Source organism: Podarcis bocagei (genome assembly GCF_964188305.1).
Source record: "Podarcis bocagei genome assembly, chromosome: 7".
NCBI lineage: Eukaryota > Metazoa > Chordata > Lepidosauria > Squamata > Lacertidae > Podarcis > Podarcis bocagei.
In genome coordinates, this window is record NC_138132.1 from 75484257 (window position 1) to 75510068 (window position 25812).

General features: G+C 46.2%; 1 protein-coding gene across 5 annotated transcripts in view; it reads right to left on the reverse strand.

Moving 5' to 3' along the window:
• AGRN (agrin) overlaps positions 1-25812 on the reverse strand; it is a 247487-nt gene that overhangs the window by 23221 nt on the left and 198454 nt on the right. For all 5 annotated transcript variants that reach the window (XM_081201337.1, XM_081201338.1, XM_081201339.1 and 2 more), the window contains 11 exons: positions 25095-25219; positions 23503-23608; positions 21430-21798; positions 19998-20132; positions 16093-16220; positions 15368-15482; positions 6465-6584; positions 4559-4906; positions 3884-4076; positions 2327-2542; positions 338-567 (listed from right to left, as the gene is read on the reverse strand). In XM_081201337.1, coding sequence (XP_081057463.1) covers positions 338-567; positions 2327-2542; positions 3884-4076; positions 4559-4906; positions 6465-6584; positions 15368-15482; positions 16093-16220; positions 19998-20132; positions 21430-21798; positions 23503-23608; positions 25095-25219 — 2085 coding nt within the window. The remainder of the gene's footprint in view (positions 1-337; positions 568-2326; positions 2543-3883; positions 4077-4558; positions 4907-6464; positions 6585-15367; positions 15483-16092; positions 16221-19997; positions 20133-21429; positions 21799-23502; positions 23609-25094; positions 25220-25812) is intronic.

Here is a 25812-nt window from a genome sequence, read left to right on the forward strand (position 1 = left end):
ATGTGTGCTTTTATATAAAATGCATCTCTGGGTTATTTGTGGGGCATAGGAATTCGTTCATTCCCCCCCCCCCAATATAGTCCAGCCCCTAACAAGGTCAGAGGGACAGTGGACCGGCCCCCTGCTGAAAAGGTTTGCTGACCCCTGCTTTAATTGCCACAACCTGGACTGGGGCCTCAGGGCAGGTAAGTAACAACTCTGCACCTGGAAAGCTATCATGTCAAGCAGAAAGGTTGAGGTCACCCTTCCCACCACACCTTGTACCAAGAAAACGAGCCTCTGAGAGGCAAAGGGGTCCAGGCAACTCCCTTCCCGTTCCACACCCTGCTAGGCCAACCTGTGTAACCGTTGAGGCACTCGCAGTGGAACATCTCCGCCTCCTTGACGTGGCAGAGGCCGCCGTGGTGGCAGGGGTTGGGGTGGCAGGGGTTGTTGCCACACTCGCCCACTCCGCTGCCGTACAGCACGTCGCTGCCCTTCTCCCTCAGGTCGTACATCTGGTTGTTGACGTCCAGCAGGCGGATGCAGCCCTTCAGGCCAGCTGTGACTGATGTGCGCTCTGCCACCCTGAGAGGAAGGCAGAAGAACAAGGCCGGAGTTCAGGAGGGGTGGCTGGATGGGCAATGCTGGAAGGGCAGCTACAGTGAAATCCCATGTCCAGGAGGGATATGTGGGGGAGGGACCAAGGCACATCCTATCCCTCTGGAAGGTCCAGGGTCAATCTCGGGCATCTTATAGGGACAAAAGAATTACTAGCTCAGGAAAGTCGACAGCAGCCTCCCCCAATCTGGTGCTCCCCAGTCCACACATCCCGGAAATACAATTCCCATCGGTCTCAGCTAGCGAGGGCTGAAGGGAGTTGTAGTTCAAAACATCTGGAGGACACCAGGCTGGGGAAGGTTGGTCTCCACTGACTGGCAGTGGCTCTCCAGAGTTTGACAGGAAGCTGCCTTATACCATAGTCAGAGCACTGGCCCACCTAGCTCAGTACTGCCTGCACGGACTGGCAGTGGCACTCCAGGGTCCAAGCTCCAAACCTGGGACCTTCTGCATGCAAAGCACCTGCTCTCCCACTAAGCAATGGCCCTTCCTTATGCTGCAGGGAAAGATTCGCCGGACAGTGTATACATTATATTTCGGAGAAAAATAACTATTAAGGCTCTTTTTCAGAGTGGGGCGAGTGGTTTGCACTCAGAGAGGTTCAACAGTCAATCTCAGAGGCTTTTAACGATTCCCAGGGCAGCTTAACAGTCAACGCCTCTTCCCAGAGAACTCTGGGAATTGTAGCACTGTGAGTGGAACAGGGGCCTCATACCAGCTTTCAGCATCTTCAAAGAATTACAGCTCCCAGATTTCTTTGAGCAAAGCCATGGATGCTTGAAGTGGTATCCTAATGCTTTAAATGTATGACCTCAGTGTCTGCTCAGGATACCCTTACTGCCAATCTCAGATGCTTATAGCCTAAAATCCTGGTCTACACATGTAGCAGAATAAGGTGGCAGAATCCTGGTTTGGCATTATGGTGAGCTGTCCTAGTCATCCTCCCGGACGTGGGCTAAATCAGAGATTCCGTTTTTCAATTTCAGCTTTCAGCTGTGCATTTTAACGTTGTCACTGCACCTGTCTTAACACTGACATTGAAATTTAATCTGTATTTGTTTTTGTTGCTGATGCTGTGCATCTTCTCCTTTTTTTGCTAGCATGGAGAAGCAGATTGCGACTTGCTCTTCGCGGGTGTCATCATTCTATCATTGTTAGTTCTTCTATAAGGCATTGTTCTTAGAACGTCAGCCATTGTTGAGTTGCTTATTTGATTCGTTTGTTCCTGCAATTCTGCCAGTTTTGATGATCCATTTTTATAACCAGCCCCATTGTTATGGAATATTGATGTATCTTCTAGGTATAAACAGTGCAGAATGAGACTCAGGAAGTGAGGTATATAAGGAAACCTGGACTGACTGATTTTGATTCCTCGTCCAATTATAGGAGGGGTGGTTTTGTTTTTGTTCTTACTTTTGTTATGTATTTTGTGTTTTTTATATTGTGATTTTAAGTTGTGAACCGCCCTGAGATCTACGGATGAAGGGTGGAATACAAATTTAATTAACAACAACAGCAGCAGCAGCAGCAATTACTAAAATAGCATGTTGGAGAGAAGGGGTCTAAACCGCCTCTCCCTCCTGCTGTACTACTTTTCTACTTGCAGGGAGGTTCTTTCTTTTTAATCAGCGCTTTTCCCCACAAAGACAAAAATATCCAACCTCTACTTGTCATGGGGTTCTAGAACAAAATAGGGAGATTCTACACCCGCCCACCCACTACTCACGCTGCTATTTGATCTTCTGGGGCTCCTCCAACAAAGAGATCCGTGTCGAGATTCAGCCCATCCGTGCCGCTGGGGCTCTCACCGTTGACATGTGGCTCCCCGTCCACGGAGAGCATGCCATTCCTTCGATTGCGGTTGACAACCAGCTGGTGCCATCTGCCAGGTTCGACGGGCACTCTACTGGTGATGATGCCTGTCCCAGAGCCCGTGTTGAACCTGGAAAAGAGCAAGCAGAGGAGTGGAAGGGAGAGTTTTACTTTAACCAATGCTGCTGGAGAAGGGAAGGCACGAAAGGATGCAGTTTTTGAGAGAATGAGAGCACAGAGGGTAACATGGGGAATACTTTAGCAGCAGCCTTTTTGTATTCCACCCTGAATCAGGGGGCTATATTCTACCACCGACCTCTCAGAACCAATGTGGGAGTAAGTGAGGCTTCCTAGGAAGAGGACTCTGCCACCTACAGAGTTCAGTGTGGTGGCTGGTGGACAAACCCTTTGCAAATTGGGTGGCTAACCCTCTGCCCAAGAGGCCTGATCCTGTCCTGATCCTGTCCTTCAGGCGGACTTTTACGGCCCACAATTTGGATGGAAGTGACACGAAGACAAGAAAAGAAAAAGGATTGTATCCAACCAGGTTTCACTCAAGAGTAGGCCCATTGAAATTAACAGACCTGAGTTAGTCCTGTCCATAACTTTCAATGGGTCTACTCTGAGTAGGGCTAGCAATGGATGCAGCCCCACCCCCCACCAAGCTCAGCACCCAACGGGGTTTCAAACCACCCCCTCCCTGATCCTCAGAGTGAGGAGGGAGCATTAATCTCTTCTCTGCAGCTGACTGGCATGGATCAACTCAGGTAAGTTTGCATATGTGTTGTATGACGTGCCCCCCCCCCACTGCTGTTCGACGGCCCTCAGAGAGTTGATCTAGGACAAATGTGGCCCTTGGGTCATGAAAGTTTGGTACCCTCTACTGTACGATATAGCAGTTCCCACAGATGCTTGACACCGCCACCTGGGAAGATGCCCAGATTGAGGAAGGACACACTTTAAGGCAGGGGTCAGCAAACTTTTTCAGCAGGGGGGCGGTCCACTGTCTTTCAGACCTTGTGGCGGGCTGGACTATATTTTGAAGGAAAAAAATGAACGAATTCCTATGCCCCACAAATAACCCAGAGATGCATTTTAAACAAAAGCACACATTCTACTCATGTAAAAACACGCTGTCTGCGGCCGGATTTAGAATGCAATTGGCCCGGATCTGGCCCCCAGGCCTTAGTTTGCCTACCCATGCTTTAAGTTGTCCCAGTGCACCCTGATTGAAGTTTAGATGCCCCCAGCTCCAGCTTCTCCAAGGGCTACATGGAGAGGCCCATACTGCCCCCAGGCCTGAGGTTCCCCACACCTGCTATTGGTCTGTTGCTGAGCACTCTGGGAAATGCGGGACTAGGTGGGGCTTTGCTCTGGCACAGCCGGGGCTCTTCGGATAAGTTCTCTCTCTCAGCCTCCCCTCTCTTCCTGCAGCTGGTGTGGTCCCTGAGCCACAACAAAGCCCACTCACCTGAGCTCCACAAAGCCGTTGACCAGTGCCAGGGAAATGAAATCCTTGCCGCGGTTCTGCCCGTTGTACAAGAGCAGCCCGCTGAGGTCGGAAGCCCGGAACTCCATGGCAATGCGCACGGTGTGGTACGCCTTCATCATTTTGAAGGCCAGGTAGGATTTTCCTCCAAAACTGGGGATGAAGTACCTGATCGCTGCAGAGGGCAGGCAGAGATGGTAGAGTGTAAAAGGTGAAGCTTTTTTTATTATTAAAAAAAGGCAAGCAGAATGGGAGAAAAGAAACAGCGCAAAAACCTTATTATATATCTGGAGACTTTGATATTTGAGATAGAAAGTATCCCATTTCAATTCAAGCAAGGGCGCTGCAATGATCTGCAACTGACAAGGCTATAGCAAATGCCCTTGAGACTTGCAGATTCCGTTGCCTTGCTGCGCTGAGACAAAAGACGTTTTCAAAATGCTGGCCTGCTCCCTGGGCAAACAGAGGTGTGAGGCTTATCCTCTGCTACTTCTCACTAGCTTTGGGCAGTCCATTTTTTTCAAACCTGATACCACTCCCCTTTTTTGCATATCACATACTGCAGGCAGCCGTATCTGCTAGGCTATTTTAAAAGGGCTCCGCTGTGTTCCCCCCCCCCCAAAAAAAAACACAGTACACCCTCTCCAAAACACTTACATTTTTCACAAACTGCCCCTCCTTTTCCAGCCGGGCAACTGCAGGTGAATTCCCGGCCATCATCCTCACAGGTGCCGCCGTGCAGGCAGGGGTGGGAATCGCAGGGCCGTGCCGGCTTCTTTGGGGTTGGGGTCAGGCGCATGGGCTTCTTCCTGGCGGTGGTGGCTGGAGCGGTGGTGACAGGCCTCTTGGTGGTGACTGCCCCGGTTGCTTTACCATTGGACCTCCCTGGGTACAGGGCCCGGGGAACAGCAGTGGTGGTGAAGTGGCGGGTGGTGGCAGCAGCCGGTGCCATGGTGCTGGCCATCGTGGTGGTGGTCGTGGTGGTGAAAAGCTGGGGGATCCAGTCTAGGGAAAGCCAATAAAGGAGAAGTGAGTTTTGGGGGCACTGCTTAAAGAGGTCCCTTTCTTCTGGGGAAAGAAGGAGAGTTTGGATTTGATATCCCGCTTTATCACTAACCGAAGGAGTCTCAAAGCGGCTAACATTCTCCTTTCCCTTCCTCCCCCACAACAAACACTCTGTGAGGTGAGTGGGGCTGAGAGACTTCAAAGAAGTGTGACTGGCCCAAGGTCACCCAGCAGCTGCATGTGGAGGAGCGGAGACACGAACCTGGTTCACTAGATTACGAGTCTATCGCTCTTAACCACTACACCACACGGGCTCTCAACACCACACCGGCTCTCAAAAGGCTCTTCATGTAGGGCTGGGAGAGATCCCTACCTGAACTCTGGGAGCAGGGACGCGGACTTATAAAAAACATTGGGGGAGCCCGCGAAAGCTCATGAATAATAAATAAGCTCATGAATATGCAAATAAAGTGGTGCCGCCTCCTTGTGAGCGAATAGGGGAGAGCGTGCTGTGCCTATTAATCAGCTCCGAAGGAAATTGGGTGGAGCTTTTGCTCGGGAGGGAGGGCAGGAGGCATGCAGCCCGACCCTGTGCATTTTGGGCTGGGGGAGGGGCGGCGATGGCGCTCTGCTGGAGGGGCGCTGGAGATTATTGGGGGGGCGGAGCCCCCCCAAACGAATTTTTGAGGGGGCTCGGGCCCCCTCAAGCCCCATGGAGTCGGCGCCTATGTCTGGGAGAGACAGTACCAAGTCAGCACAGGCAATGCTGAGTTGAAGGGAGCTATGGTCTGACTCCGTATAAGATTGCTTTCTATGTTGCTATACATTGCTAGCACCAAGCTTTCGGAGACCTCCAGGAAAGGCAACATGAATGATCTCAACTTGGACGAGGAATAGCAAAAATTCTCTTTTGCTGACTCTGATTTTCTTTTGGGTGGGGGGTGTTCAACACAAAGCAGGAATGGCATCAGGCTGCTTGCCAACCCTTGTCGCCACACCTGGACCTCAGCATTCATGCTCAAAAACGCATCTTTCAATCTGCAGGTATTGTCACACCTGAAGCAGTCCCAGCTCTCAGATTGCAAAGGGTGCTTTTTACATATCAAGCACTTCTTTCTGCATTAAGAGAGCCCATCAATTGCAATGCGAACATTGTTCCTCGGTGCTTTTGCTGGGGACACAGCAGAGGATCAAAGGTGCGGGGGAGATCTCATGCTCATTAACTGTGGTAAAGCTCCCGTCTTTCCAAAAGGAACCAAGGAGGGCTTTGAGGCTGGAAAAAGGCAGATCTCCCCCCCCCCCATCCCCATACACAGGGGAGTCCAGATAAATCTCTGCGGCTCAACAGCACAGAAACTTACCTGTGTTGCAAAACGAAAGTGGAAAGGAAGGGGGGGGGGGAAATATGCCAGTAGGCACTTTTTGATAGGCTCCGGGCATGAAAGCAGCCAAGTGGAGACATCTTTTGAAAGGGAAAAAAGCCCGACCCAGGCAGAGAGGGAAGGAAAAAGCAGGAGGGGGGAATGCAGATGAGGATTGGCCTGGGGGAGGAACTCACCAAAGTCCATGAATTTGATGTTCTCCTGCTGGGGCCTTTTCACGAGGATGGTTTTCTTCTTGGAGGCTTTGATCTGCTTCAGAAGGGCCCTCTGGATGTCGGCAGCTGTGTAGGTGGTGGCTGCAAGGACCCATGAAAGGGAAGGAGGGAGAATGAGGCATTGGAAGGTTGGAAGCATCCTTTTCACGCCACCCTTGGAAACCATCCCCTTTCATTTCCCCCCAACTCCCACGCAAAAGAGTTTGGAGGGCCAGCGCACAGTCAGTTCCAGCCACAGACCTCCCCTGTTGGTCCTTGCTGCAGGGCAAAAGGCACATCTTAGGAGGAGGTATTTTTTGCCCTCTGGCTCAGACGTGCTTTGAGCTTACAAATGACCTTCTTATAGGCAAGAGCCTCCCTTTCTCTCTGTCTGGTTAAATATAGGGCTGTGTGTCGACTCTGTACTTATTATTATTTTATTCATTCTTTTTAAATGGACATTCTGCACCATGTTAATCCTACAGGTAAGAGATAGAGGGTTAGATCTAATGCTAGTCCTACCCAGAGTAGACCCACTGATGTATGACTAACATGTCCATTAATTTCAATAGGTTTACTCTGAGCAGAACTTAGCTAGAGACAAGCCAGAGCTTTGCTCTAACTGGAATCATGTTTGGAACACAAGTACAAAACCATTTCCATGACCTAAGGCAAATTTATGCTTGTGAAGCCATCCTTCTGGCATCTGAGGCTTTGTCAGGCATCACTCACACATTTTCAAGTGTATCTTCACAATCATAAGGCCTAAAAAGCTGCTATTATTTTTTTTAATGGAAGTTCGGGAGTACAGTGGTACCTCAGGTTACACACGCTCAGGGACGCGGACTTATAAAAAATATTGGGGGCCCCCGGGAAAGCTCATGAATAATAAATAAGCTCATGAATATGCAAATAAAGTGGCGCCGCCTCCTCGTGAGCGAATAGGGGAGAGCGTGCTGCACCTATTAATCAGCTCCGAAGGAAATTGGGTGGAGCTTTTGCTCGGGAGGGAGGGCAGGAGGCATGCAGCCCGACCCTGTGCATTTTGGGCTGGGGGAGGGGCGGCGATGGCGCTCTGCTGGAGGGGCGCCGGAGATTATTGGGGGGCGGAGCCCCCCCAAATGAATTTTTGAGGGGGCTTGGGCCCCCTCAAGCCCCATGGAGTCGGCGCCTATGCACACGCTTCAGGTTACAGACTCCGCTAACCCAGAAATAGTGCTTCAGGTTAAGAACTTTGCTTCAGGATGAGAACAGAAATCAGGCTCTGGCGGCGCGGCGGCAGCAGGAGGCCCCATTAGCTAAAGTGGTGCTTCAGGTTAAGAACAGTTTCATGTTAAGTACAGACCTCCAGAACGAATTAAGTACTTAACCTGCGGTACCACTGTAAGATGACATCATATGCTAAGATGATGGAATAATCCATCTGCTCTGACCTTCCACCTCCCTTCTTGGCAATTTTAAGAGTCTCAAAGCTTGGGGACATCTAATAATTACTGGCAAATCAAGGGTTGTGCTCTCCTCCTCTCAAGGAGTAAAAGAAAAATAACTGAGCACTTACTTTAATCTCAAGGACAGCACTGGAAACCCAACCACAACAGAATAAGAAATGGACCCTACTATGGCCTGGAAATCTGTGCACTTTTCCAAACAGGATTATGAGCTCTTTCAAGACAGTTTAAAGCAATTCTGAAAGGATCTTAAAGAGCAGTAGAACACAGCATTCACAGATTTTAAAAGTGAAATTAAGATGGAATTTAAAGGCTCTATCTGCAAAACTTACAGATTTGTCAGCCGCAGCCAGTGAAGCGTTGGAACTCAGAATGAGACATAAATCTGCCATTAAGAAATTAATCAAAACTACAACAAATCTCCAATCACACACAGAATCATGGGAGGATTAAAGCAGGAGGGGCAATTTTAGATGGGGGGAGGGGACTGAAGGTCTGAAAAGAAAGCATTTTCATTGAATGGCTTAACAAGCAATTTCCAGCCTTAAAAGTAGTCCTGAGTGATGTGGAAAGAGCGCTCAGAGCCCTCACTCCTCAGCTGCCTGCAGGGCAACGACCGAGAGACTTCACAGCCAAAATGGTGCGATTTTATTTAAAGGACTAAATCATGAAAGCAGCCTGAGATTCCTTGGATCTATCTGTATAGGGACAAAAAGTCTCAATCTTCAATTATTTGTGTGCTGAAACGCTACTGAAAAGAAGAGTTTTTCAAAAAAAATACACGCCTTTGCTCTTTGACTCTAGGATACAATACAAATGGGGCTACTCATTTAAACTAATTGGACTCAAAAATAATAATGCCGATGTCAGGCAAATGCTGGGGAAATTAGAATTCCAAGAAGATAGCTGTAGGAAGAAGAGGAAGAACAAGCACATGAGGAGCTATACAAATGGCAATGTAAATAAAAGAAAAACAGTATAAAAATCCTACGGGAAAGCAAATACAATGAATAGAACACTTGAATGGAGTTTTATTCTCATAATTTAGTCCTAGAATATAGTTTGGAACCTTCATTTAATAGCTGTGCAGGAGATCCTAAGAAATAATACCTGGGTGACCTGTTAATTTGCTGTGTATGTGTGTTGTATGTTTGATGTTCAGGAAGAGCAGTAGAAGTAGTGTTTAACTCATTCCCTAATCCATGCACCTTTTCCATGGATTCACCATGTGAATCCATATGGCGTCTCTACCAAGGAGACTCTGTGAAGGGTAGTGGCTTATTAATGGTTAAGCTGCAGTGCTGTATTTGGCTGGAAGGGAGCAGGAGGGAAATGGAACAGAAGAAAGCCATTTCCGAGCTTGGGAGGAGAGGGGGTTGTGGGCTACCCCCTCCCACACACGCGGGGGCTGGCCTTTTGCCCCCCGCGAGATCCAGGGAATCCCCGGGCGTGCCTTCGACCCGGCCCACCAATCGGCGGGCTGGGGAGGCGTGGCCTAGCCTACTTAAGGCCAGGCATGCCCGGGGGACCGCCCTCTTTCCCCTTTCCAGCTGAGCGGTTTTCCCATCCCACCACCCTTAGGCTTAGCTAGCTATGACCTTGCTATGGACTCCAGTTGGTCGCCACAAGGGGCCTGGTAGGAATTTTTCCAATTTGGCACACTTCCTTTTTTTTTTTTAAATAGATTTTTTATTGCGTTTCTTTTCACAGGTTAACAAATTTGTTTACATGGCAACATACAAGAAACATTTTTTATATATATGTATATGAAGAAAAATAAACAAAGAAAAAATATTAAGAAACTTTCCTTAACGTCCTTCAACAGTCCTTCAACTTTTGGACCTCCTCACATCCTCTCAGCATTGCATTCATTGTTCTAGCCAGTTCAGCAATTTGTTATCTTGTTTCCCATCTTATTATACCTTTAAATATATTATGTTACCAATTTCAAAAATTTGTAATTTAATTTTAAGACTCTTAATAAACATAATATTTTGTTTCAAATATGTCTCGTTTTTTTCCATCAATGCTTACTTTATCATTTGCTTAAAATAAAATGCAGAAGCATAATGTTTCTTAATCTTAACATTCAAACAACTTATAATGTTTTTGCAAATAGTCCTTAAATTTTTTCCAGTCCTCCTCCATTGTTTCTTCGCTCAGATCTCGGATTCTGCCAGTCATTTCTGCCAACTCCATGTAGTCCATCAACTGCGTCTGCCAGTCCTCCAGTGTGGGTAAATCTGGTGTTTTCCAGAACTTAGCGATGAGAATCCTAGCTGCTGTGGTTGCATACATAAACAAAGTTCTGTCCTTCTTTGGCACCTTCCGGTCCACCATGCCCAGGAGAAAGGCCTCTGGTTTCTTAGAAAAGGTATATTTAAATACCTTTTTCAGCTCATTATGTATCATTTCCCAAAAGGCCTTTACTTTCGGGCAGGTCCACCAGAGGTGAAAGAATGTCCCTTCTGCCTCCTTGCATTTCCAACACTTATTATCAGAAAGATGATATATTTTAGCCAACTTGACTGGGGTCATGTACCACCGGTATACCATTTTCATAATGTTCTCTTTCAAGGCACTACATGCCGTGAATTTCATACCGGTGTTCCATAACCTTTCCCAGTCCTCAGACATAATGTTGTGTCCTACATCCTGTGCCCATTTAATCATAGCAGATTTAACTGTCTCATCCTGTGTGTTCCATTTAAGCAGCAAGTCATACATCCTTGAAAGTACCTTAGTCCTTGGTTCTAGTAACTCCGTCTCCAGTTTCGATTTCTCCAACTGGAAACCCACTTTTTTATCCATTTTGAATACCTCTTGAATTTGAGCATAATGTAACCAATCTCGCACCTTACCTTTTAGTTTGTCCTGGCTTTGGAGCTTCCAATTATCTCCAACTCTTTCAATCAATTCCCAATATTTTGGCCAATAGGCCTCCATATTGGGCCTTTTTTTAGAAATCTTAGCTTCCACAGGTGATAACCACCTCGGGGTCTTACTTTCTAATAGATCCTTATACTTCATCCAGACGGCAAAAATTGATTTTCTGACAATATGGTTTTTAAACAGTTTGTGAATCTTCGCCTTGTCATACCACAAATATGCATGCCAACCATACACATTGTCAAACCCTTCCAGATCTAGGACATCGGTGTTTTCCAACAGAAACCAATCCTTCAACCAGCAGAAGGCTGCAGCTTCGTAGTACAACCTTAAGTCCGGCAGGGCAAATCCCCCTCTGTCTTTTGAGTCGGTTAGTATTTTAAATTTTATTCGGGGCTTTTTGCCCTGCCAGACAAACTTAGAGATATCCTTCTGCCATTTTCCAAAGCATTCCATTCTGTCCACGACCTGAAGGGTTTGAAATAAGAATAACATTTTTGGCAAAACACACATCTTTATAGCTGCGATTCGGCCTGACAAGGTAAGTTTCAATCTTGACCATATATCCAAGTCTTTTTTGATTTCCAACCAACATTTTTCATAGTTATCTTTGAAAAGATTTAAATTTTTAGTGGACAAGGATACTCCCAGGTATTTCACTTTTTTAACCACACTTAACTCTGTCTCTTTCTGATACCCCTCTATCTCTGTAGGTGTCAGATTTTTAACCAAAACCTTAGTTTTTTGTTTGTTTAACTTAAATCCCGCCACCCGACCAAACTCCAGGATAAGTTCCAAAACTCTTTTTGTGCTAGATTCTGGCTCCTGTAATGTCAAGACTAAGTCATCTGCGAAAGCTTTCAGTTTGTATTGTTTCGCTCCGACCACTATACCTTGCACCAACTGGTCCTCCCTAATCATATTCAGCAATACCTCCAGAACAGAAATAAATAGCAGAGGGGATAGAGGGCACCCCTGTCGTGTCCCTTTTTCAATTCGAAGTTCCTCCGATACCACATTGTTCACTATCAGTTTAGCTTTTTGTTCTGCATAAATTGCTTCTAATCCATTTTCAAACCCCCGTCCCACTCCCATCCCTTTCAAGTTCTTCTTCATAAACATCCAAGAAATGTTGTCAAATGCTTTCTCCGCATCAATAAAGATTAAAGCAGCCCTTGTGTTTCTAATTCGCAACAGCTCCAATATATCAATAATGTTCCTGGTATTGTCCGACATGTGTCTACCAGGGAGAAAGCCTGCTTGGTCCTTGTGAATTACTTCATTTAATACATTTTTAAGTCTACTTGCTAAAATGTCTGCAAAAATTTTGTAATCCACATTCAGGAGTGAGATGGGACGGTAGTTCTTAAGCTGAGTCTTTTCCCTTTCTGACTTAGGAATCAATGTGATAAATGCTTCTTTCCACGTTTCCGGTGCCTTCCTCCCCTCCATGATCTGGTTACAAACCTCCAACAACGGTTGTATCAAGAAATCCTTCAAAGTTTTATAATATTTGGAGGTGAGTCCGTCCGGGCCTGGAGATTTGCCCAGCTGCCTGTTTTGGATGGCACCTTCAATTTCCTGTTGAGTTATTTTGCTGTTAAGGATTGATCTTTTATCTTGGCTTATTTTAGGTAGTCCATTTGTTTCCAGAAATTGGTCCATTTCCGATTCTTTCTGAGGCCCCTGTGCGTAGAGCTCTTTGAAATATCTGTGGAAACACTTTCTTATTTCTTCTGGTTTCTGAACTATTTTTCCTTGAATCTCCAAATTTGTAACCGTATTTAACTTTTGTCTTTTTTTCAATTGCCAAGCCAGCAACTTTCCACATTTATTTGCTGATTCAAACGATCTCTGCTTCATTTGTTTGATTTTCCACTCAATCTCTTGATTGATCAGTTTCGAATATTGTGCTTGATGAAATTTGATCTCTCTTAGCACCTCTTTTGACTTTGGTTTAATTCTCAGCTTTTTCTCTCCTTCACTTATTTTCTCTAAAAATTTTTTTTTTTCCATTCCAATATTTTCTTTTTATCGAATTCTGTTGAATCAGAAACCCTCTCATTACAGCTTTACTTGCGTCCCAGATTGTTCTTTTCTCCACCGTAGTGTTCAAATTTATTTCAAAGTAGTCCTTTAATGTTTTTTGGGCCTTCTTCACAATCTCTTGATCTCTTAACAAGGTGTCATTCATTCTCCATCTGAAGGATCCAGTTGGAAAAAGTCTCAGTTCCATTTTTAAGGCATTATGGTCGGAGCAGGTTTTTGGGCAGATTTCCACTTTTCTCGTTTTCGGAGCCAGCCCTCTAGATATCCAAATTTGGTCGATTCGTGTCCATGACAAGTGGGCCTCAGAATAGAAGGTTCCTTCTTTACCCAAGGGGTTCCTTGTCCTCCAGATGTCAATCAAGTCCATATTGTCTGTCATTTCAAAAAAGGTTTTAGGGAGTCTGCCGTCTGTTGTCAAGTTTTGATTTTGGGATTTGTCCATATTTGTAGACACCACCCCATTCATATCTCCCATCACAATGATATTAGCATAGTCCAAATAGTCCATCATTGTCTCATGCAGCTTCTTGTAGAATTCTGATTTTCCATCATTTGGCGCATAAACTCCTAGTATCAAAATCTTTTCCCCTTGTGTTTGGATTTCAATTGCGAGAATTCTTCCATGATCATCTTTGAATAAAAATTTTGGCGACAGGTTCTCCTTTGCATAAATTACAACACCTCTTTTTTTAACTTTGTCTGATGAGATAAATTCTTGACCAAGTCTTTTATTGATTAATACTTTCCTGTGGAGCCTAGTCACATGTGTTTCTTGCAGACATATTACATCCAATTGTTCTTTTTTTAGGATATGAAATATCCTTCTCCTTTTTTCCGGAGAATTCCCGCCATTTATGTTCCAACTAAGTAGCTGCAGAGACATCCTGTTTTATTTAAAATGTTCTTAAGATGGGGTGTCTTCCTTTTTCTCAGATCCCGAGGGTGTAGGCGTTGGCCCACTTCCGGGCAGTATTGGTGCTGGTAAACCTGGAAGCCAATCCGCTCCTTTTTGGAGATCTTCTCCGTGGTCGTGAAGGAACTTTTGGTTATCTTCAGGTGTTCTTATTTTAACCTTCCTTTCTTTGTAGGTGAAGGATAATCCCTGTGGAAACTCCCACCTATAGGGAATTGCGTTGTGTCTCAGCAATTTTGCTAATTCTGTATAGGTGGCTCTAAGGTCCAGCAGTTGCCTCGGGATATCTCTGTAAATTTCCACCCTTTTGTCTTGTATTTCAATTGCTTTTTTGAAATGAAGGCCTAGGATCTTGTCTCTCTCTTCCTTTGTTCTTAAAATTATCAAACAGTCTCTGGATCTGTCTTTCCTTACCAGTCTTCCCAGTCTATATGCCGAGACTATCCTGAAATCTGTATCTTCCTTTAAACCCCAGAACTTCGAGAATTCCAGCCTTTTGGTTTTTTCGCCCACCTCGTAGCAAACATCACAACTTCCGCGGTATTGGCGGTTAGGCATTGGCAGGGGTTAATTGTTATGCAAATGAATGGGGGGGAGGAAGCGCCATCACCTTCCCCCAAGGAAAAGGGTAGTCCGGTAGAGGACTCTGGGGGGCGTTGCCTTCTCTGAAACCTAGGGAGGTAAGGGCCTCTGGCACGCCCCCGAGCGATGACACGCGTGGCATCCTAGTTGGCGTACTTCAACAGGACTCCCACAGCTTGTGGATAACCCTTCCCGGTCTCCATGCCGGGTAGTCGATAGGAGCCAATGCCTAAGGTCAATACCTTTCAATTCTGTAATCAATAAAGTTGTGGCCTTTTTATGCCCATTAACCTTAAATAATGTGTCCAGTGTCTTCATTTCACATGGGGGAGGGGACTTGCCACGCAACAAGGATGAATGTCAGTGCTATCATATCTCAACCAAAGGAAAATATGATTGTCTTGCTTTTAAAATACCATCGTGAGTGTAAAAATTTGTTCCTGGACTGCAAATGATTTAGATAATCCAATAAAAAGAAGGAGGGTCTGGAGGGCATTAAAACAAAATGTTGTTTTGCTGCAAGAAACACGTATTAAAAATCAGCTGGAATCCAAAGCACTTATAAAGCACTTATCTAAAAGGTCTTAGTACTCAGCCGTGTGTACACACACACACACACACACACACACACACACACAGTGGTATCTGGTGGAACTCTATACCAGACACCACTTCCCATGTCTGCGTTTTCCCCACCACTTCCCATATATTGTCTGTGATCTCACAGAATCAGGGCATGCACCTGTTGGGTCAGCCCAGTGAAAGTGATCCCTGTTCTGCCCTGTGGAATTCCCTCCCATCAGATGTCAAGGAAATAAACAACTATCTGGCTTTTAGAAGACATCAGGGAAGTTTTGAATGTTTGATGTTTTATCGTGTTTTTAATATTCTGTTGGGAGCCAGCCAGATGGGTGGGGTATAAATAATAAAAAATTATTATTATTATTATTATTATTATTATTATTATTATTATTATCCAGCAGAAATGGGAGTGTGGCACTCACCTGGGTCAAAATGAGACTCGACGATGACACGCACGGCGTTGCTCTGACCCAGGTCTCGTACCCGGATGCTCTTGAAATCCTTCTTGACATCAGAGTTGCGGAAAAGTTCGTCCAGCTAAAGGTCCAGCAGGTGGGGCAGTGAGAAAGTAAAATGAAAGCAAGAAAGGTTTAAGGAAAGGTACTTGTGGTACCATTTCACATGACTTCTGTCTTTTAGTAAATATATAACACAGGTACGTGAATGGGTTTGAATATGCTGTAAAATATACAGTAATCTCATCTGTTTCTGATGTTCAGGCTATGAACCACCAGAGAAGAAGTATCAGCAGGCTTGGTGAAGCCCTGAGATTTGTGATATAAAAATCTTTAGAAACATTTGCAGAGGGACCTTTCAGGTAGACTGAGCATGTCCAACAGCTGCAGCACATTGGGAAAGGGAATGCAAAACCAGAGGGTAGGAGGAAGATCTCAATGGCGTATCTGGAATCCTGAACAAAGACCATCCACATGGTAACATTTTGTTGCAGGTCTCGTTGGTTGTTCGTTTAGGGTCCACTTAATGAGAGGGAGACAACCTCAAGAGAGAGAATTCCACAAGTGGGAGGCTACCACTGAAGAGTCCTGCCCTTAATGCACGCTAACCAAATCGTAGGCCAAAGAGAAGGGCTTCTGGGGGCTGATGTTAGGGCCTCAGCATATTCCTATTCCTATTCATTTGTGCTCACCGCGCTTTCGATGCTCCTGGCGGTCTCCCCAAAGAGCTCTGATTTGGGGTCAGCCATCTCTGGTGTGTAGAAAAGCTCTTGACCTTCCACCTCTTCCAAGATGAGAACCCCCTGGAACACTTTTGTTGCTGAAGGGAAGGGGTGGGAAGTCAGAGGAGGAGACACAAATCTGTTAGCTCAACAGAGAAGCGAACAGCATTAATGAACAACAACAACAACAACAGAGTATTCACAGCAAAGCAACCATAAAGAGTGTTCAGTCCCTTGGCGGGGGAGGGGAAGCGAGAAGATGGCAGTATATGGGTAGTGCCAGAGTCTGGGGTTAGTCTGGATGGGTTGGGGGTGGGGGTGTTCAGCGCTATGGAGGTTAGTATTTTGAGAATGCTGGGTCAATAAGGCGAAGGCTCCAAGTGTTTTAGAATCGGCAGAGTTTACCATACAGGTTCCTCCAAGCTCCACCCTGGATGGTGGCTGTCCTGGACTGGCTGAGTAATAAGAGAACAAGACGGTTAGCTGGAAGAAGGAATACATGTCACATAACAAAGGCTGGGGGAGTGCGGGGCTCACATGCAGAAAACGTGGGCTTCTGGGAAACTCCCAAAGGGACAGAGAGAAAGGAAAGAGGAGGCAGAAACAGCTGCCGCATGGTATTCTCCAAGAAACCACAGGAGCAAGGACCAAAGGGATCCAGGAAAGGACAAGGGTGAACGTGAGTGGCTACGGTCAGGTAAGGGTAAGGTTTAGTGGCAGCATGAGAGTACTGCCATAAACCTGTGTTTTAAAAATGTTAAAAATTGAGGGTTGTATCCAATGCCAGTTCTACTTTTAAGATTCATTTAAGATTATGGATATAACTAACACAGGTGCATTGGTTTAAGTGGGTCTACTCTGAAAAGGGTGTGGCTGGATACAACCCTATTCAATTATTTCTGTTGCAGAAATGTGACGCCCCCTTTGCGAACGCCAGCATTTTGTTATACATACAGATTATTTCTGACACATTAACACAGCAAAACACATTTAAAAGCAGAAGAGAATTTGAGTACTCTGTATCCTTAATACACAAATGAAGGAGAAAAAGGAGACACATGTGATGAAAGCAATTCAAACATTTTACCAGCCTAATCCACAATGTGACTTAGTGGGATTCCTATGTTTGATATCATCTCAGTCCAGCTATATGTGGTCAGCATCCTATTTCTTTCACAATATTGGGGAGGGGGATGTATTGGTGATGACGCCTCCTTTCCCTTCCGACTTCTTGTGCATGTTGAATTATGAATATATTAATTTTAAACAAGTCTTGATGGAAGACACTTATTTTCCCAGTTTTACTGATGCAACTTCCTTTTATTTTCTACCACATTTCTACTACATTTTCCAAAAGACAAAAGTAAAGATTGTTTTTCACAAAAAGCTGTTAATGACGGGGACAGAATTTAATTTCTCAAAAAGAGTGGTGGGGATTTTAAAGGTTTTACCCAGCTTAGTCCTGCTTAGAGTAGACCCACTGATTCATGTCCATTAATTTCAGCGGGTCGACTCTGAGAAGGAGTAGCATTGGATACAACCCTAAATATCTGGCCATTTGCTATGCTTTTCTATTCTGAGAGTTATAATGAGAGACAAAAAGGGATGTTGACATTCGCTTCTGTAGCAATAGGGACTAGAAACTTACTTTTTGTGAAAGTAAAATACATCAGTCCTCAAATAAAGCCATGTAGGTTTGCTGCTTCAGCTGGTCTATCCAAATGCATTATTTGGCTACATCTGTTCTTAAATTTGTGTTAGATGTTCTGCTGGGGTTTTTTTGTTTTGTTTTTTGCGTTTTGAAATGCTCCAATGTGGTTTGGTTTGGTTTTCAATTGTGATTTTTATTAGGCTCCTTTGGGAGGAAGGGTAGCATACATTTCCCTTCAGTAAAGATAAAGCCACTTCATTTGTCCACGGGGAAATCAGGACACTCACACCTGGGAAACATTCTGATTATGAAGCTTAACCCACAGCTCAGTGGTAGCTGAGCAAAAAGTGTCCTGCCTGCTGAAGTCCCAGGCTCAATCTCTGCTCAAGTTCCAGGGGCGTCAGCCATCTCTGCTTGTCTTTCAGCAAAAACAGCCAAGAGTCTTTAAGGTGCCATGAGACATTTTGCTGTAATTGCTACTGCAGAGGAGCAGAGCTGGACTCGAGAAGCCGCTTAGGCAGATTGCTCTAGTTTTGGTATCAGGCAGAGTCAAATCTACTCAGCCCATTAGGCTGCTGTTGGCTGCCCTGTTTTCATTTCCTCTGCAGTCTCTAGGAGGGTCTGAAGCAACCTTCTTCCTCAGACGCATTGATGTTTCCATGGACTTCAAAAGAACGCCCACTCAACCCCAGGAAAAACAGGCAATGAGCAGTAGTATCACAATGGGCATGGGCAGGACTGCATCCTTTCAAAAGAATGGGGAAACACAAAGCAACTAGGCCAGCCTCCTAGAAGACATCAGTGGGGTGTCTGTAGCTGTCAGTCCTGCAAAGTCTAGTGCTATGAGGGAAGCAGTTCCCCCCCTCTCTATCCATTTCCTCCATAATTTTATAAATTATGATATCGCCTTTTAATCTCACCTTTTCTCTAAACTAAAAAGCCCCAGATAGTATAATCTTTCTTCCTAGGGAAGTTGCCCAACCCCCTCGATCATTTTGCTTTCTCTTTTCCAGCTCTACCATATCCTTTTTGAAGTGTGGTGACCAGAATCGTACACAATATTCCAAATGCTGATGCACCAAAGATTGGTATAACACCGTTATAAACAGTTACGAAATCAGCTCCTTCTCTAATGATCCCTTTACACCACGGTCAGACCTTCAGGAGTCTTTGGACCCAGATATTCCAGCCACCATACTGGATTCTCCCTCCTCCACTGCCTTGGCCCTCAAACCCCTCATTGTTATCCCCAAGGCCACAACAGCAGAGGAGACAAGGAGCCAGGCAGGAGCTTCAGGGCAGCTGGCAAGATGTTGATGAGCTACAACTCACCTCAGCCCCGACCAAACTAGGCCAGAAGGATTTGTGCTGATCAGAAATGGGAGTCCAGCAACCTCAGGAGGGCCGTGGTTTCCCCATCCCTGGTCCAAGGGAATGTTTATATTGTCAACACTGAACGTAGGCTGAAGCAGGGTTGACTGATCCTAGAAAGATCTGAAGTTTTGTGAGGGAACTTAAGCCTGGTCCCTAAAACTGAATTACTTGACCCAGGGTTCACTGGCAGTGGAGCAGTAGGTCAGGAAAAACAGGTTTGAAATGAGCTAGTCTTCGAAGGTCGCCAAGGACAGAGTAACAATGCTGACCAAATTTCACCAAGGTGCATGGCTGTCATAACCCTGGAGTCTGAATCCGCAACTCCAGGGGATGAGGGCAAGGACTTTGAAGCAGAAGAGGGCATGCACGGTCAGCCCCAGAAGCGCTTTCGGCCCCCACCCCGAGGATGTGATTCAGAGGACTCCCAGGAAAATGTGAGGCTCCCCTGCTCTATCACAACAGGAGGTTACTGAAGAAGACTGGGTCCTTGAAGTAGAACAGCTTCTTGAAACACAGCTGGTGCTACCGGTAAGGCTGTTCCTGCTGCTACTATATAAGGGCTCTGTTATAGCTTGTTCCTTCCCAGAACAGCTTCAGAGCTCTGTGTTCCTGGACTTGCCTTGAATCCAACCCATACAACTGACTTGCATTCCAGCCTGAACCCAGGTTGGGCCATGCTGTACCTCAGAGCACAACAGTACCCTCTTCTGCAAAACTACAATTTGCAGAGTCCCTGGGCTGACAGTTTAACGGATTTTAAGCAGAGCTGGGATTCTGTTCCCAACTAAGGCAAGTTACGGACCACTTTGCCCATGGAAGTCAGGCTACAACTGAACAAAACTATATTTACCTGGGCAGTTGCTTCCCTCTGCATCGGCCGCAGCTGTCTTGCCATCAGAGCAGCATCCCAAGGGGGTATTATAACACGTGGCCCTCTCTATAACTGGGGTGCTCGTGACCCTTGCTTCTTCCATCTCCTCGTCCCCTGCATAACAACAGGAAGAAGGCTTTAAATCTTTTGGGGGGGAGAGGAAGAACTCTTAGGATTTTAAAGTTCCTACCACAAGAGGTTTCTTTGTGGAAATCCTGTTGTTTTCCTCGATCAGATTCCTGCAGGACAGGTCTGTGATAAAAGGGCTACCACGTTTACTGTGAGGAAAATATTTGCATATTTGGCTCTGAGAAGAGCCTTGCTGGGTCAGTTCAAAAGGGCTGATCTAGTCCAGCAGCCTTTTCTCACAGGGGCCAATAATATAATAATAATAATTTATTATTTATACCCTGCCCATCTGGCTGGGTTTCCCCAGCCACTCTGGGCGGCTTCCAACAAAACACTAAAATACAATAACCTATTGAACATTAAAAGCTTCCCTAAACAGGGCTGCCTTCAGATGTCTTCCAAAAGTTTGGTAGTTATTTTTCTCTTTGACATCTGGTGGGAGGGCGTTCCACAGGGTGGGTGCCACTACCGAGAAGGCCCTCTGCCTGGTTCCCTGTAACTTGGCTTCTTGCAGCGAGGGAACCGCCAGAAGGCCCTTGGCGCTGGACCTCAGTGTCTGGGCAGAATGATGGAGATGGAGGCGCTCCTTCAGGTATAATGGACCGAGGCCAACAAGATGCCCCAACGGGAAGGCCACAAGCAGGACACAAACACAACAGCAAATCTCCCACCTTGTGGCCCCCACCAATTGGCATTCAGAGGCATGGCTAGTAGTCATTGAGAGCTTTCTCCTCCGTGAATTTGCCTAGTCCACTTTTTAAAGCCATCCCAAGAGAATACAACGAACAAGAACGAAAGGAAAGCCTTGCTGGAACAGCCAATGGCCCATCATAGTCCACCCTCCTCTTCTCACAGTGACCAACCATGGTGGGAAACTTGCTAGGTGGACAATGAGAGCAACTCTCCCCACTTATGATTCCCAGCAACTGGTATTCAGGGGCATTCTGCCTCCAACATTGGAGGGGGAATATAGCCTTAAGTGACTAGTAGCCATTGAGAGTCTTGCACTCCAAAGCCACACAGACAAGAAACTTGCTGTGTAGGGCCCAACCAGACCCTGGTAGTCACATTTTTTTTAAAGAAAAACTTGATCAGCAAAGCCAGCCTAAAAATGTGGTTCCCCCCTTCCAGAGACATGGCCTTCTCCGCAGTGACACCCAGATTACAGCATGCCATTTTAGGTATAAAATGCCTGGGAGAATGCATTGCCAGACCAATACGACCCCTTTGCATGGTCCTCAGGAAACAAAGAACTGACATCAAAATGGCGCAGCCAGCTCACCTGTGGAGCTTGCGCCACTGCCTTCTTGGTCTCCACTGATGCCCATCTCTGGGTCCCCACTGCCTTCTGCGCTGCCTGGCTCAACGTAAGCTGGCTGGCTGGTGACTGGGACAACCGGGGCAGTCGACAGAGGTCGGATTGTGGTCTGGCGGACACCATGCGTGGTCCAAGCAGTTGTGGCTGGGCGAGGGGAGGTGCTGATCCGTCGCGTGACTGGGTGGCTCTGTGGGGAAGCCTTGACTTCAAAGTGCTGGGAGCTGCCTGGCGTCCTGGGCAGCTCAGGAACCTGGGGGGTGGCTTGAGGGGTTGGAGGGAGAAGGGATCCCAAGGTTGCAGGTGGTGTAGCGTGGCTGGCATGAGTGATGGATTCTGCAGGGAAAGCAAAAGGAAGGCAGTGGTTAAGAGGCAGGCCAGGACCAGTCAGGCCTGCAGAACACATCACCTCAGTCCACAAGGCACATATGGGGACAGAGAAGTGGGTGAATAAACCTCACGGGTGCTGCTGTCTGTAGTTTGCAAAGCACTTAGTAGGCTTTCATAAGAATGATCTCCATTGAGTGGCTCTCCAGGGTTCCAGACTGGAGATCTCAGGGACTAACATGTGACCTCTTGCATGCAAAGCAGGCACTCTACCACTGAATGAGGGGCCTTCCCTACTTTTCTGATTAGTGACAAGCTTGCATGTGTGACACATGGTGCTTCTTCATCGCCATGTTAAAACTGGGGCGAAATAGTTCTTTTAGTGGTGGTGCCATCAAGACTTTGGGGCACCTGTCCAGGGCCCCACTGGGCAGAAGGGAGCAGGAGGGACCTCAAATACAGTAGGATGTGCTGACTGCATGTTGGAGTGGGTGAAGTAATGCACTTTATTATTTAAAGACATACACACATACCCTGATACACAAAAAATGGCCACGGAGTCAAGAGTCTAAAATGACTTAGCTCCACTGCTGATTGTGAGATAACAGATTTTCAAAGCACGCCTTTGGAATTTGAGACCTGCTCCCATACCAATTTGTTTGCAACTCAAGTGAGTCCATCAGATTGGCTTGCATATCACATGCCAAAATCAATAACCTCTCATCAGGCACCAAGGCTCAAAAGAGTGTATATATTTGCTCTCTTTTGTTTCAGAACAAATCTGATATCTGGCTTTTTGACAATTACAGGGTCGAAAAACCTGAAGGCTCGTCATTAAGATTTGAGCCCTGCTTATTACATTCACACAACATCGGAAGGCTGAATAGCTCCCAGACCTTAACTCAGACCTTGACGGCAGCTTTTGACATTTGGATCTTTCTACTGGTGTTTTTTTTTAAATGGACATTTTTAGCTGTGGATCTGTCTCCTGTCAGCCCCAACCAGCATTGCCAATGGGCAGCGATGATGGGAGTTGTAGCCCAACATCAGAAAGGTCACAGTATCCCCATTCATGTTTTGTGAGGACCTACTGGGTCTACAAGGCAGGTTACAAAGGTAAAAATAAATATATAGTCCTGTGTCCATTTTAGCTGGTCCATAACCCCACAACTGCATCCCCAGCACCCCTGGTAATCATAACTGATTGTCAGTAGTAGTTAAAAAGAGCTGTTTAAAAATTGATGCCTGAGTTTGATCCCCACCCCCCACCCTCCCTGTCCCTTTCCCCTTGTGTGTCATTTTTTAAAAATATAGATTATAAGCCTATAGGCAGGGAATGTCTTGTTTTACCTGGCTGCATATAAACCACTGTGGGACCCTTTATGGCTAAAGAGCAAGGTGCAAATGAAATCAATCAGTCAATCGTCCCCAAGTTCCTATCTATCTTTCTATCTCTCTATTAATGAATTAAATTTATATGCCAACTTTTCCTCCAAGGAACTCAAGGTGGTATACGTGGTTTCTCCCTCCCCATTTTCTGCTCACAACATCCCCATGAGGTAGGTTAGGTTTTGAGATGGTGACTGGCCCACGGTTATAGCTTTGTGGCTATATGGGAATTTGAACCCTGGTGCCCCAAGTCCAGGTTCAGCACTCTACAACCATTACGCCACTGCCCAAACAAGAAGCTTGACATGGTGCTCATGTATTTACCTTGGCACTGGCCGAAGTGCTTCACCTCTATGACCTGCCCTTGTCGGCAAGCAATGGTCCTCAGCTGGCACTGGTCACCATAGGTCACTCCGTCCGAGCCGCAGACCTAGGATAGTTGATCAGATTTAATATTTGTAATTCCGCTTTTCCACAGCAACTGTGTTGAGATCAAAGCAGCACTCAGTAATAATAGGATTAAAATTAAAGGGGGCCATCACAGTCATTATAGCCATATCAAAAACACAATAAGGCAGAAAGCAAAACAATTAATCAAAACAATTAATCCAATGGCTGCTGAGCATCAGCCCTGAGCCTGTTGACATGTGTGTGGTGTGTGAATGAGTGAGAGTGAAACAGATAATGGCAGTTCAGACTCATAGAGTTGGAAGGGACCCTGAGGATCATCCGGTCCACTGCAGGAATATGCAGCTGTTCCTTACAGGGATCTAACCTGCAACCTTGGCGTTATCAGCACCGTGCACTAACCAGCTAAGGGAGCTGGGCATGTTTAGCCTGGAGAAGAGGCGGTTAAGGGGTGATATGGTAGCCATGTTCAAATATATAAAAGGATGTCACATAGAGGAGGGAGAAAGGTTGTTTTCTGCTGCTCCAGAGAAGCGGACATGGAGCAATGGATCCAAACTACAAGAAAGAAGATTCCACCTAAACATTAGGAAGAACTTCCTGACAGTAAGAGCTGTTCGACAGTGGAATTTGCTGCCAAGGAGTGTGGCGGAGTCTCCTTCTTTGGAGGTCTTTAAGCAGAGGCTTGACAACCATATGTCAGGAGTGCTCTGATGGTGTTTCCTGCTTGGCAGGGGGTTGGACTCGATGGCCCTTGTGGTCTCTTCCAACTCTAGGATTCTATGATTCTATGAACTGAGCTATCCAGGTTCTCCAGTGGAGAGGCAATAGGGATGCTCCTCTGCTGATACAAAAGGGACAGAGATCAAAGCCCAGTAGGATTCGGGGGGTATAGGAACATAAAAGTGTAAGAACATAAGAAAAACTTGCTGGATCAGTCCATTGGTTTATCTCATCCAGCATCTTGTTCCCACAGTAGCCAACCAGGTGCCTGCAGGAACGCTCAAGTAGGGCGCAAGCGCCTCCTGTGGTTTCTAGCAACTGATATTCAAAAACATTACAGCCTCTGACTGTGAAGGCAGAGTATAGCCACTGTGGCTAATAGCCACTGACAGCCTTTTCCGACAATTGTCTTTTAAAGCCATCCAAGTTGGTGGCGATCACCACCTCCTGAAGTAGCAAGTTTCATGATTTAACTATGCACTGAATGAAGAAGTACTTTCTTGGCAACAGCTAACACGAGAAGAGAGGGCAGTGGAAGGTGAAGCAAGGTCAGGTTGTAGTAAGACCACAGGTGACTCGAGTTCAGCTGTAAATAAGCTCATCTGTTCCCCCAATCTGTAAAATGGGAACAATAAATTCTAGGAGTTGTCTCCCGTGTGATGTCCTAGTCAGAAAAGACTCACTGAAATTAATGACATGACTAGCTTAGATCTACTAATGTAGGTGGGTGGGTGGGTGTCCTACACTGAGTAGGGCTGACAATGGACACAATTGTGTCTACTTACCTTGGTCATGTTGGCCTCCGTGCAGAGTGGAGATGGGCACTCACAGTGTGCAAAGCCATTTACTTCCACGCAGGACGCCCCAAACTCACACACCATTTCAGTGCAGGACGAGGGTGCAGATGGGTCTGAGTAGGGTAGGATAAATAACAGTAGAGGCATGGTATGAAAACTCATACACCTGGATTTTGCCTAACATTTGGTAGGTCTACCTTTGCAGATGATGGAGGCAGCATGCACACCACACATCTAAGCAGTGGGGAAGTGGTCTGGGGTCACGGGAGGTCACTGTTTCTGCAGCAGGGTCCCTGTCTCTAGCATCCTAGAGCTGCCCAATCTGCATGAAAGGGGAGCTTCTTAGCCACTGTATGCCCCCATGCTAAGCATTTAGGAACACTGAAAACACAAGGTGCTTCCGTTTCAAGAGAGTGGTGTGCAAGTTCTGTTATATAGGATGGAGCTACATGGGAAGCACAACTTAAGCCCCCCCCCCCCCGAAAGAAGATACTGGAGCACTCCAAATCCTTTGTCCATGTACGTGCACATGCTGAAATAGTAGATCTAGCTGAAAAGCAACATATGGAGACTTGCATTAATTGTTGCAATGCACCCCTAATTAATATTGTATAATCTTAGAAGGAAGGGACGTGGGTGGCGCTGTGGGTTAAACCACAGAGCCTAGGACTTGCCGATCAGAAGGTCAGCAGTTCGAATCGCCACA